The 13,605-nt window shown below is 45.8% G+C and overlaps 1 protein-coding gene across 3 annotated transcripts in view; it reads right to left on the bottom strand.

The window, feature by feature from the left end:
* NEBL (nebulette) overlaps window positions 1-13,605 on the bottom strand; it is a 274,767-nt gene that overhangs the window by 134,782 nt on the left and 126,380 nt on the right. For all 3 annotated transcript variants that reach the window (XM_064162528.1, XM_064162529.1, XM_064162530.1), the window contains one exon: window positions 7,156-7,263. In XM_064162528.1, coding sequence (XP_064018598.1) covers window positions 7,156-7,263 — 108 coding nt within the window. The remainder of the gene's footprint in view (window positions 1-7,155; window positions 7,264-13,605) is intronic.

The raw sequence follows: 13,605 nt of genomic DNA, 5'->3' as shown, positions 1-13,605 counted from the left end.
ATCCTGCCTCCACACTGAAATGCACCAAACTCCCAATCTGCCTCAATAGGGAAGGTTCTCTGGTCCTCTGATCATCTTTGTGGCCTCCTCCAAACCTGCTCCAGCAGTTCAATGCGACCTAGATGTTTCCTTCTCTAACACAGACGTCTGCTGATAGGATATGATAATTACTGTGGATTTAAAATGAAGTCTATGAGATGTTATGGTACATAGCTGAAGCTCATGTGTTGGCTCCTCAACTCTCTGGTGTCTTTCATATAAACCTTATACCACAAATAGAAGATGAAGCAAGTAGAGACAGAAAATGCTTTTCTTTGACATCTCCTAACTAGTTGGATTTTTTTCTTGGTTCTGTTATTATTTGAACCCTAAAGAAGCCCAAGAGGTATTTTTCTAGAACAGACTGATCACTGAGAAGAGCAGCATTCTTTGCTGAACTAAAATTTATCTCATGACAAGCAATCCAAATCCAGGCTTAAACAAATACAGGTTCAACTTTACCAGTGAACACAATGCCTTTGATTTGGGAGCTCAGTGACACTCTTCTAACACAGCAGAAAGCTGCTGTAATTATTTCCCCTGTAACACACTGCTTTGCTGCCAATTTCTCAAAAGAGAAGCACGATAGGACACCACTATCAAAATATTTAGGTTATCACTGGAGTCAATTCTACTTAAAGCCTGGGGTTTTGCAATCAGTTTACAATTAGCATTCATTTCTCATGCATGAGCTGACCCACTTACACAACACGTGGTAATTCCATGCCCTCGGGGCTTTCTCTGGATGGCTTCATTTCACTGCCACCACACAACTCATTTTGTTTTGTCAATACAGTGAGCAAGGTTACAGTCATCCTGTCAAATGTATTTGCCTAAATTAGAGTCAGGAAGGTTATGCCACTCCCTGTGGAACTTCACAGAGAACTTTGTTGAGACTTTGGGATGTATTTTGACATCATAACGGCTCTATAGCTTTCGGAATTACAGAGTTAACCAGGTTGCAAAAGACCTCTGAGGTCATCGAGCCCAACCTATCACCTAACACCTTCTAATCAACTAAACCAAGGCACCAAGTGCCTCACCCAGCCTCCTTTTAAACACCTCCAGGGATGGGGACTCCACCACCTCCCCGGGCAGCCTATTCCAATGCCAATCACTTTTGCTGTGAACAACTTCTTCCTAACATCCAGCATGAACCTGCCCTGGCACAGCTTGAGGCTGTGTCCTCTTGTTCTGTCCTTGCTTGCCTGAGAGAAGAGACCAACCCCACCTGGCTACAACCTCCCTTCAGGTAGTTGTAGACAGCAACGAGGTCTGCCCTGAGCCTCCTCTTCTGCAGGCTGCACACCCCCAGCTCCCTCAGCCTCTCCTCACAGGGCTGTGCTCCAGACCCCTCACCAGCCTTGGTGCCCTTCTCTGGACACATTCAACATCTTAACATCGTTTTTAAATCAAGGGCTGAGAACTGGAGACAGCACTCAAGGTGTGGCCTGACTAGTGCCAAGTAGAGGGGCAGAAGGACTGCCCTGATCCTGCTGGTCACACCATTCCTGATCTAGGTCAGGATGCCATTGGCCTTCTTGGCCACCTGGGCACACTGCTGGCTCATGTTCAGCTGTCAATCAGTACCTCCAGGTCCCTTTCTGCCTGGTTGCTCTCCACTAATCAACAAATTTCCTATGAAAGCAGAGATATAGAAGAAATTAAGCAACAGGAAAAAAAAAAGACTTCTGAATTCCTAGGGGGAAAAATAATTGAGCACAATAACATACACCATCTATATGAGTTTTTTCTAGCCAAGTCTATAGGATAATGACAGATCATAGAACTGTTTTGGTTGAAAAACATCTCTGAGATCATCAATCTAAACCATTGACTAAGGCCATTAAACCTTATCCCACAGCACCATGTCTCTATGTTTCTTTAAAGCCTCCTACAAAGGGAGCTCAGGAGCCTTGTTATTAACATCTTCTCCTGCCAATTTTCCCAGCAATCTGTTTTGGCAATTGAAGAGACATTTTCATATCTGAGCAAGGAAATAAGTTGTTGTGGTTTCCATAAACACAGCCAGGGCTGAACCATCCCAAAGACAGCTGCTGATTTCAGGTGTGCACAAGCACAGCAGCAAGGTTGTTTGTTATCCCCTTAAGCTGCTAGATGAAGACATATTTATATTACACGTATCAACTCCCTATCATTTGTGTCTCTCTCCAGAAAGCAGAGGTTTAGTTGAGTCAAACTGGGGGGAAATCTTCTCCCTCCACTATTCCCCTGAAATTGTATAAATTTGATTGCTGACTCGTGATACTTAAAAAAACAAACAGAGAATTCACAGAATTGTTTCAGCTGGAAGAGACCTCTAAGACTGAGTCCAACCATCAATCCAACACCACCATGGCCATTAAACCTTGTTCCAGAGTGCCACAGCCACACATGTCCACCTCTAGGGATGGGGACTCCACCACCACCCTGGGCAGACTGTTCCAGTGCCTGACCACTCTTGAGGCAATTTTTTTTTCCCCTCATTCTATGACTTGCTTCTAGAGAGAAGACCAACTCCCACCTGGTTCCAACCTGCTTTCAGGGTGTTGTAGAGAGCAATGAAGTCTCCCCTCAGTCTCCTTTTCTCCAGACTGAACAACCCCACATCTCTCAGCTGCTCCTCACCAGCCTTGTTCTCCAGATCCTTCACCAGCTTTGCTGCCCTCCTCTGGACATGGTCCAGCACCTCAATGTCTTCTTTGTACTGAGGGCCACAAAACTGAACCCAGTACTCAAGGTGTGGCCTCAGCAGTGCTGAGCACGGGGGTGCAATCACTTCCCTGGCCCTGCTGGTCGTGCTATTCCTGATCCAGGCCAGAACGCTGGCAACCTTCTTGGCCACCTGGGCATGCACTGGTTCATGTTCAGCTGGCTGTAAAGCAGCACCCCCAGCTCTTTCTCTGCTGGGCAAATTTCCACCCACTCTGCTCCAAGCCTGGATCATTGCAGGGATTGAAGGACCCAGCACTTGGTCTTGTTGAGTCTCATACAATTGGCCTACTGATGCAGCCTAACACTCCAGATGAGTTCTGGAGGTCCCTTCCAACCCCTGACATCCGGTGATGTCATTAAGGAGAATGAATCCATGGCCTTTCCCATAAGCTCCTTTTGAGAATGTGACAGGAGTTTCATGCTCCGCCTCTGCATCCAGTACAGGCTTCACTAACTTCTGTGAGGAGTACATGGAGCTGACAACCTCCATCCTCCAGAGGTGACTGAGTGACATTCACTTCACTAACTCTACCATGCTTCCTAACTCAAGGTTTTCACCAAAACAGGACATCTTGGAAAAGTGTTTTGCAAACCAGATTTAATCTGGTTTCTTGTTTTCCCTTTTTTACCTAAAGGTGCAGCTTTCATTTCCTGCACTGCCCAAACCTCCCAGAAGAGCAGTCAGAGCCCTGTAAACCAACTGCATGACTCCACTTGCTGGCTGTCCAAGGGAAGTGGGGCAGATGTCTGCTGCTTCCTGCTCACACATGACCTCAGCTCAGAACAGCATCTCTGTGGAAGTGAGAAATGCTTACGAGGCTCCCAGTGTAACAAGGGCACCCACTGGGAAAGCTTCCATGCACCCTTCCAGTCATACTGCTAAGCCAGCAACCTCCACTACCCAGGCACTGGCCTTTATCTTAATGAAAGTTTCTCACCCCATCAATTTGTGGGGACACCTGTTTTGCTTTAGACTTTGCAGACATTTACCAGGACCAGACTTCAGAAAGAGCAACTTCTTCCACATAGGATAAAACATGCTTCAGGCCATATATATTGACATGAAAGTGCAGAGGCAGTAAGCTGCAGCTCATTGCTGCAAACTGCTGGAAGTGTTCCATTTCCCCAAAGGAAATATTATTAGAATGAATTCCCACATCTTCATTTAGCTATGTGTCAGGATAGATCAATAAAGAGACTTTTGCCATCTTCTGCATTCTGCTCCTTTTGTCACCTTCACTTTTTCCTTATAATATCAATCTATAGGCAGCTTATTGGCAAGATCTCCTCTAAAATGTGATAGGGTTTGCTTGCTTTTTGAGAATATTTGCATTCAGACTGGATATTAGGAGATATTTCTTTGCTGAAAGGGTTGGAATGGTCTGCCTAGGGCAGTGCTGGAGTCACCATCCCTGGTGGTGTTCAAGCACTGGTGTGCTGAACACCAGTGCACACACACCAGTGTGCCACTGATGTGGCACTTACAGACACTGGTTAGTGTTGACCTGTTGACCTTTCAGTTCTTACTTAAGGGGTGGCCTGGATGAGCTTTGAGGTCTTCTCCAACTGGATGTGTTCTATGATTCAGTGTAACTCTTACTGAAAATCCTCTGAAAAATCTGAGGGGGATCCAAAACACTGCAAGGTCTTTTAAACAAAATTCCCTCATTTCTCTGTATGAATAGTATAAATGTTGACTATAGGCTTGAGGAGAATAGACAGAGTGGAGACTAGGAAGGAATTCTCTCTAGTGCAGGTGATGAGACACTGGAACAGGCTTGCTGCTAGCAAAAAAGCAACCAAAAATCCAACCCACTCTCCTCCCACTCCCTCCACTAGCCTCTTTTCCTCAGGAGCTTTATACTGATAACAGGAGAGACCCCTTAAAAAGTCAGAATAGTGCTACTGTTCATCTAGGCTGCAACACTTCGTATCAGGCCAGAAAGACAACATATTCCAAAGCTTCTGCTAAATCCTATCAGCACCAGTTTTCATTATCCCCACCAAGAACAGCTACAGACTTAACTGTGCTCACCCCTCAAATGAAGCAGTTACAACTCTGTTTCGAAGAGGTTCTTTGGGAGCTTCTGAAGTGAAATCCAGCCAAAACCTGAAAATGAAAACAGACATGTTAGTATGTTTCCATTTTGCTCTATAGGGAAAGGCAAATTGCTTTCCAATTATTCAAGGGCTTACCTTTCCGTGCCTTGCAACCATCATCAGATCCTTCCAGTCCACAATTTTTAGTTGATAAATGCAGAAACTACCCTGTGTGGAATGCTTTTCTTTAGTGCAGGAGGTTTCTGATGAGATTTAAGTCATGGCCTAAGCAGAATTATCTCTCTAGGAGATAATGCTGTAAATGAGATTATTTTAGTGTAAGCATAAATGAGATGCAACTCACTTTATTGTGCACAATTTAGAATTCCATTTGACTCTTCAAGATTAATTATTTCCAACGGAGGCTATGACTTGGAATCTCTGTCAGCTACTGACAGCAGAGGAAGGAAAACAGCTCTGCGTTGTTGAGGCTGGGCAGCTAGGAATGAAGAGACAGGAGTGGCATACCCAAGCATCGGGGGAGAAAAATGAAACCACGTTAAGAGTTTTCACATTTAAAATTACATCTCTGGGTCTGAAAAGGCATGGAGATGTCTCTGGTATCATATATTATACCAACATCCTTAGCTAGAGAAGAAATCGCCTCCCTCCCCTCAAAAGCAGAGGTGGGAAGAAAACTTTGCTATTTCACAAAACAACTACTTGGGGGTTATTTTTCCCACATAAGCTTTGAAGGAGAGAAAGGAAGAGTATGCAAGAGAGCTGTGTCATGCTGTCCTATATTCTGATGTGGAGGGTACTGGGCTTGGGAGATCTAATTCCGCTTCTTAGCACAGCAATATCCAAGGCTGATGCATTAGGGACCTCCTCTGGCAGAGCAGACCCGTGCAAGGGATTAAGTATTCATCAGGGCATTGCTCGTTTCATCTCCTTGACGTGTTCCAGAACTACCCCACACAAAAGAATCACTCTTAACTCCAGCAAGCTATGTAGGTCATGAGAAGACCTAATTTCAGTTCCTGGTCTGAACAACAACCAAAAAGAAAAAAAAAAAAAAGAAATACAGCTGATTAAAACCAGGGACTCACTGAAGTTTCCCAGACCCCAAAAGGGAGTCTTAATGGCCATGCTTTTTGCCATACTGAGGAGGACATCTTTCACTCTCACAGCCCAAACCACTTCAGTCAGCCCCAGTACTAACAGAAAAGATGAGCTTTTGTTCTCACCTTATCATGGCTCCTAAATGAACTTGTCCTCCCCACTGGCCAAGGCTCCAGGGAATGAGCCCTCATTTTTCACCTCGAAGAGCAGCTCTGGACATCAAAATCTTAATTAGGTGCATCTCTATTGCTGGGCTAAAGTAGTACTTTGCAGGGACTCTTTTCAAACACAGTCCAACCTGAAAGATTTTTTTGTTCCTTTCAAGTAAACAAACCATCACTTTCCTCTGATGGTACTCAGATAAGGTGCCTCTGATGTCATGGTGGTGTTCCGTGACTGCAAGGAATAATCCAATAAAATAACAAATCCACAAAACAATCTTTGGAGATGAGTTCTTGCAGCAGGCAAACAACCAGGGGGAACGACAGACAAACTAATGGCATTGATTCTGTACCATTTCTAGCTCCATCTAGTTCTTACTTTCAGATGTATGATATGCACTACGTAGTCCCCAATATTCCACCATGCAGTGATAAGGGAATACAACAGAAATAAAGAACATTCCTGGTGAGAAGAAGAAAAGTCTCAGATGTAAAAATCCTACTCCTGAGAGCAGTCTACATTCAAACTCAAAGCTAGTCAAGCATATGCCTAAATTCTGCTATTTGCCACTTCTTCCTCATCTTTCAGAACATGAGCTTACTTTTCTTTCAAAAATCAGAATCACAGATATATTTGCTTTCAGAAAACTCCACCTTGCCACTTCAGACTCATTTGGACAGCCTGCTAAAGAAAAAAAAAATTATAGAAGACACAACTTTATCACTTCATAGCTCATTTATATCATTTACATGCCAATAAAAAGTTACAGAAGTGTTCTTACTTGCTGGAAATAAATCTATTAAGAAAACAAAATAAACAACAACAAAAAAGAAATGTTAAACCATTTTAGTACAGAAAATGCTTTGAGCACACTTGCTGAAGGCTGGAGAGGTGAACACACACTGCCCATGTGCTGTACAAGTCCATGGTATCCAGGTACACACACTTCCAAACCTGACACACACCAAAATCAGATTCCTCACTCTCGCAGTCTTCATCAGCAACATCCCCCAAGCACACCTTTTCTTAGACACACTACTTCTCCATCTACAAGTACTTTAGGTGGCAGTCACATACATTACTGATTTGTTCCTGAGTCCTTTTCAGTCTTTGCAACTCGGGCGTGTCAGTCACAATACTGAACCCTCTTCCTTTGCTTTCTTCAAAGTCTCTTTTGTATTTTACCTGCAGAAAGAAAAGACAGAATAGGGTTGGTTTTGGTTGCCACAGCATGCCCCCAGCAGTGTAGCAATTCCTTTTTACTGTACAGAAAGCACTTTTGTGAAAGGCTTCCAGCCCTTAGAGCAGAAGCCTGTCTTCATACCTCTGCTGGTTTGAGGCTAATTAGAATAATTTTATGAGAGAAATGAGATCATTGGTTGTGAAAAGAAAATAAAGATGAGGTCCACATCATTCATTGGTTTGCTGAGAGGGACAAAAAGCCAAAATATAAGCAATCTTTCTCAGTCTGGTCTGCGTTGCTGGATCTAATCACTTAACTCCACTCTAATATCTTTCCATTAATCTTGGCTAACAAAAAACAATATAAACTTTGCTGCTTGTTTTGTTTGTCTGTCTGGAAGATAGAGAGGGAGAAAGAGAAGGAAGCTTTGAGCTCCTCTGGGCAGCTTCCTTTGTCCAGGAGGGAGTTTTGATTTCTGTATTATCTCTAATTTGTATATAACTGTAAATACATTGTGTATATATGCTTGTAAATTGTGCCATGCTGTAAACAGAGCTTCAGCTTACTTCCAATCCCTCTGAGCTAATCTGGTAAATTTCAAATTGTGGGGGAGGGAAGCTCCTAACTCACTTCAATTCCCAAACAGAGACAGAATTCCCCAGCACCCAAGCAACTGCTCCTTCATGGGTGCCATGGGCTCAAACCCCCAAGCAGTGGTGGAGGATCGCTCCCCGTGATCACTCTTAGCACAGTAACCACAGAACTGCAGAAGCCAACCCAGCACCTATCAAGCACTCATTTGCACATGAAAAATAGCTAGAGCTAAATGTCTTCTAACAGGCAGCCTCACATTCCAGCCTCTGCTCATAGAATCATCCAGGTTGGAAGAGAGCTCCAAGATCTTCCAGTCCAACCTAGCACCCAGCCCTAGCTAATCAACTAGACTATGGCACCAATTGGCTTTTTTTCAACACCTCCAGGGATGGCGACTCCACCACCTGGCAGCCCATTCCAATGCCAATCACTCTCTTTGGCAACAACTTCCTCCTAACATCCAGCCTAGACCTCCCCCGGCACAACTTCAGACTTGTGTGCCCTTGATCTGTTGCTGGTTGCCTGGCAGAAGAGACCAACCCCACCTGGCTACAGCCTTCCTTCGGGTAATTGTAGACAGCAATGAGATCAACCCTGAGCCTCCTCTTCTCCAGGCTAAACAAGCTCAGCTCCCCCAGCCTCTCCTCATGATGAGTCTACCAGCCTCCTTCCCATTTCAAACATAAATTACACTTTGGAAAAAAACACCACACACAGAGCATGAAAAGAGTATTTAGAAGATGGCAAGGTCAAACAGCCATAAATTAGGGAATGGGCTGCCTGTACAAAGTTAATCTGTCCCTCTTGCACATATGCATTAGGATATTGTCTTTAATCAGGCACTCATATATTACCCTTTGACAAGGCCCCCTGCTTTCTTCTGTACACAGCAGAGATGGTTCCTCGTGTGACTGTCTCCTTTTATTGGACCAGACTACTCAAATCCCACCATCAAGGTAGGGATATTAGTTTCCTCAGGAGCCTTTATTTTTTGTAGCTCTTATTACAGTCATTAATCAACCTTCATAATGCACCCTGGAAAGTAGGAATGGCATTATCCACACTTTGAGGGCAGTCTCCAAACTGAGGAGAAAAACAGCTTCACTTCCAAAAATACACAGTGGGCTCAGGCTGTTCAGTCTCAGATTGCTAATACTTGAGTATGGCCAAGTTCTGGACTTTAGTTCCTTGTACTTCTGTAAATGAGGCCAGGGGACCTCAATTTCAGTATAAAGAAACAATATGAAAAACCTTAAGTCACTGTTAAGAAACAAACAAAATTCTGCAGCTAAGACCAGAGAGTCAGGACCCTCTCCACAGATAGATTCAGCCTTCTTATCCATAATGTCTTTCTTCTGCTTCCTCTATGCCCTGCTTTATTCCTTATACGCATCCATATTCTGCAAGACGTGGCAGACCAGTAGTAAAACTAAAACAGGTTTCTCCTTTACACAACTGACAGCCAGGAAACAGCCAGCTCATGCACCAAGCTTTTAGTTCAAGGTTGCCTTAGGCTCATCTCCCAGTGAGCACTTCCATTACGATGGCACTAGAAAGGAAAAAATACCCCCAAGTCACAAAAGTGCAGTCTCACAGGGCTGTAGAATACAGTTGGACCAGTCCATCCCAATCCTCAGTGTTCACAACCTTTGCTTTCTCTTTCAACACATATTGGTCATTCAAAATTGGTTCAACAACAGCAAGTTCAGGGTCCTGCACCTGGGTCAGAACAATCCCGACTATCAGTACAGGCTGGCGGAGGAGATGAAGGAAAGCAGCCAGGAGGAAAAGGACTTGGGGGTGCCGGTGGATGAGAAGCTGGACATGAGCAGGCAGTGTGAGCCTGCAGCACAGAAGGCCAATGGGCTGCATCCAAAGATGCATTGCCAGCAGATGGAGTGAGAGGATCCTGCCCCCCTGTTCTGGTCAGATCTCACCTGGAGTACTGTATCCAGCTCTGGAGCCCTCAATATAGGAAGGACACAGACCTGATGAAGCAGGTCCAGAGGAGACCACAAAAATGCTCAGGAGGTTGGAGCAGCTCTGCTATGAGTACAAGCTGAGGGATCTGGGATGGTTCATCCTGGAGAAGTGAAGGTTCCAGGGAGACCTAATAGCGCCTGTCAGTACCGTAAAGGAGGCTACAAGAAGGCTGCAGAGACTGCTGGGAAAAGCCTGTGGTGACAGGATGACAGCAGTGGCTTCAAACTAGAGAAGAGCAGATTGAGACTAGATATGAGGAATAAGTTCTTTACTATGAGGGTGCTGGAACTCTGAAACAGGTTGCTCAGGGTGGTGGTTGAGGCTCCATTCCTGGATATGTGCAAGGTGAGGCTGGACAAGGCTCTGGGCAACCTGATCTAGTTGAAGATATCCCTGATGACTGCAGGGGGCTTGGACTGGATGACCTTTGGAGGTCTCCCCCAGTCCAAACCATTTCATGACTCTGTGATTCTAAAAGAGGTTTAAGTGCCATCAGCACCACTACAGAGTGTCTTTCTATACACCCCATTCAAACACTGGGCAAGTCTGGCCACGCTACCCTGTCGAGTGCATCTGAGCAAGTCTCCAACCATCTGCAAAGCTCTGCACTGTAATTCCCTGAGGACCTTCCCAGCTTTGCCATCAAACTACATCTAACAAGCAAAGCTCTTGGAAATCATGTCAGAACAGTTAAAATGTTGGATGGGTGCAAATGAAGATATATAAATAGCAGCTCTGCAGATAATGCCTCTGTAATGTGGTCTCTTTATACTGCGGATGGGGAGAGCGGCTTACAGCAGAAGCACGGACAACAGCGTTCCAGAGCCCGGGATGTGCAGGGACAGGAAATTGGAGGCAGTGAGAGATCAACAATTTCAGAATGAGAAAAAGATGGAGTCCTCCACTTGGATCTGTCACAGCAGCCGGCAAACGGGAGCTGGATCCAAGTAAAATCACAGCTGAAGAGAGGGTTGAGCTGAGACTGTTTCAACAGGCTTATGGCCAGATACCCTGCCCAGGCTCCACTCCAGCAAAAGCTCTTTCCGCTGGAGCTGCGTAAATGCTTCTGCCCAAACAATTATTTTTACGCAACTAAGTCTGCTGCTCAAGTGTCCTGCACCTTGGCTTTCTAATGGGAAGGCTGCTCTAAGGTCTCCCCAGAGCCTTCTCTTCTTCAGGGCTCAACAGCCTCAGCCTGCCCCCACAAGGGAGGTGTTCCAGCCCTCAGCTGAACCCACTCCAGCAGCTCCATGTCCTCCTCCTGCTGCCGCCAGCTTAAGTGGAGGCAGTGCTGCAGGTAGGGCCTCAGCAGAGCAGAATCTCCCCACCCTGTGCTGCTGCTCTGCCTACTTTGGGTGCAGCCAGCACACAGCTGCCTGCTGAGCTGCTGGCAGCCACTGAAGCACATCCAAAGGGCACAAGAAAGAAAAGATAAACAAATACATTTCAATGTTTCATTTATAGATATGCTATCTCCTGGAATACGGCTGTAGCTGCAGGGTCTGACCTAAACATGTAGAAACTCTCTGCCCGTTCCCTCCATCAGAAAGGACAAGCAACCACCAGTAGAATGAAGAGCTCAAGAGCTGTATGCTTTGAAGGAAGTACACAGTAAATCACAACCACACATGAACTTGCTCTGCTTCCTCTCCAAGGTGGTCACAAAATGCATAACTGTCGGTTGGCCAGGGCATCAAGACTGAGCTAGTAAAAGCTAGTAAATCCCACTGAGAGGCAGGATATGTTAGCCTGGGCTCAGAGCCATGCAAAACCATAGTCATGCATCCTTTAGCTGGCTCCTAGCACTAGCAGAGCTCAGAAGCATCTGCCCACCTGGGTATCAGAAAAACAGAACCCAAAAACATTCATCCACAGAAAAGAGAGGCAGCCACAACAGTAGCTCTAGGCAGGAAAAAAGTAATCCCAAACACTCCCCTCCCTTCTAACACTCACCCAATAACTCCCCCCTCCCAAAAAAAAAAAAATTCATCTCATTCCAAGAACCAAACCTGACAAATTGACAAAATGTCCAGTCTTACAAGGGCCTTATTGGTCCAAAGGCTGAAGAAAATGCACACAAAGAATCAAGGCAAACGCTGATCTAAGAAATACATGGGATGTAAAGAAGACTAGCCCCAGAAAATGTAATAGAAACCAAGGGTGCAAGTTGTAGTCACACTTCTCAACAGGCAACCAAATCAAACACCAACAGGCAGCAGTAGCCAGCACATGAAAAAGGCCAACAAAGCTGGTGAAAGGTCTGGGGTGAGGAGCGGCTGAAGGAACTGGGGCTGTTTAGACTGGAGAAGAGTGAGTTAGCAGACATGTCATTGCTCTCTACAGCTCCTTCAAAGGAGGTTGGAGTGAGATGGGTTTGGCAATAGAAAGAGAAGAAATGGCCTCAATTTGTGGATGCCATTGGCCTCCTGAGCCATAAGGGCACATTGCTGGCTCACGGTCATCCATCAGCACTCCCAGATCTTTTTCCCACAGAGCTCCTTTCCAGCAGGTCAGCTATACTAATGCACAGTGCGATTCCTCCCCAGATGCAGGACCCCACAATTGCTCGTTACTCTCTGTTCAGCATTCCAGCCTGTTTGGGTCTTGCTGAACGCAGCACAGCCCAATGGTGTCAGCCACCCCTTCCAGATTGGTGCCATCAGCAAACTTGCTGAGGGTCCTCTCTGTCCCTTCAGCCAGGTTGTTGATGAATACATTAAACAGAACTGGTCCCAGTACTGACACACAGGGGACACCACTTACTATGGAACCACAGAAACATTCTGGTTGGAAAAGGCCCTCAGGATCACCAAGTCCAACCTATATCCCTACTCCACATAGCCTCCACATCCAAAAGACTTTTAAACACATCCAGGGTTGATGACTCCACCATCTCCCTGGGCAGCACATTTCAATGCCTCACCACTCTTGCTGAGAAAAGACTTTTCCTAACATCCAAGCTAAATCCACCTAGTTGCAGCTTGAGGCCATTCCTCTTGTTCTGTCACTATCTCCAAGAAGAGACCAGCAGCAACCTCTCCACAGCCTCCTTTCAGGTAGCAGTACACAGCCATGAGGTCTCCCCTCAGACTCCTCTGTTTCACACTAACCAGACCCAGCTCCCTCACTCTCTCCTCACAAGATTTACTCTCCAGGCCCTTCACAGCTTCCTTGCCCTCCTCTGCACTGGCTGCAGCACCTCCACAGCTCTCTTGTATTGCAGTGCCCAAAACTGAACACAAGACTCAAGGTGTGGCCTCACCAGAGGAGAGTCCAAGAGGACAATCCCCTCCTCGCTGCTGCTGGAGATTGCATTTTTAATACAAGCCAGGATGCCTTTGGCTTTCTTGGCCACCTGGACACACTGCTGGGACATCTTCAGCTGCTTGTACATTACAACCTCCAGGTGCCTTTCTGCTGACAGCCTTCCAACCAAACTGCCCCAAGCCTGTAACACTGCTTGGGGTTGTTGTGGCCCAAGTGCAGGAACTGCCATTTGGACTTGTTGACGGTCATCCCATTAAACATTGGCCATGGATCCAATCTATCCAAACACCTCTGTAGACCCTCCCTACCCTTCTGCAGATCAACACTGCCACCCAGCTTGGTGTCATCTGTGAACTCACTGCTGACACACTCTGTGTCTGCATCAAGGTCATCCATAACGATGTTAAACAGAAGCACCCCCAACACTGAGCCCTGGGGGACACCACTTGTGCCCAGCTGTCAGCTGGATTTAGCTCCATGAAGCATCATTCTTTGGGTCA

This window comes from Pogoniulus pusillus, chromosome 23 (assembly GCF_015220805.1).
Source record: "Pogoniulus pusillus isolate bPogPus1 chromosome 23, bPogPus1.pri, whole genome shotgun sequence".
NCBI classification, from domain to species: domain Eukaryota; kingdom Metazoa; phylum Chordata; class Aves; order Piciformes; family Lybiidae; genus Pogoniulus; species Pogoniulus pusillus.
This window is presented reverse-complemented; position numbering and strand designations above follow the sequence as displayed.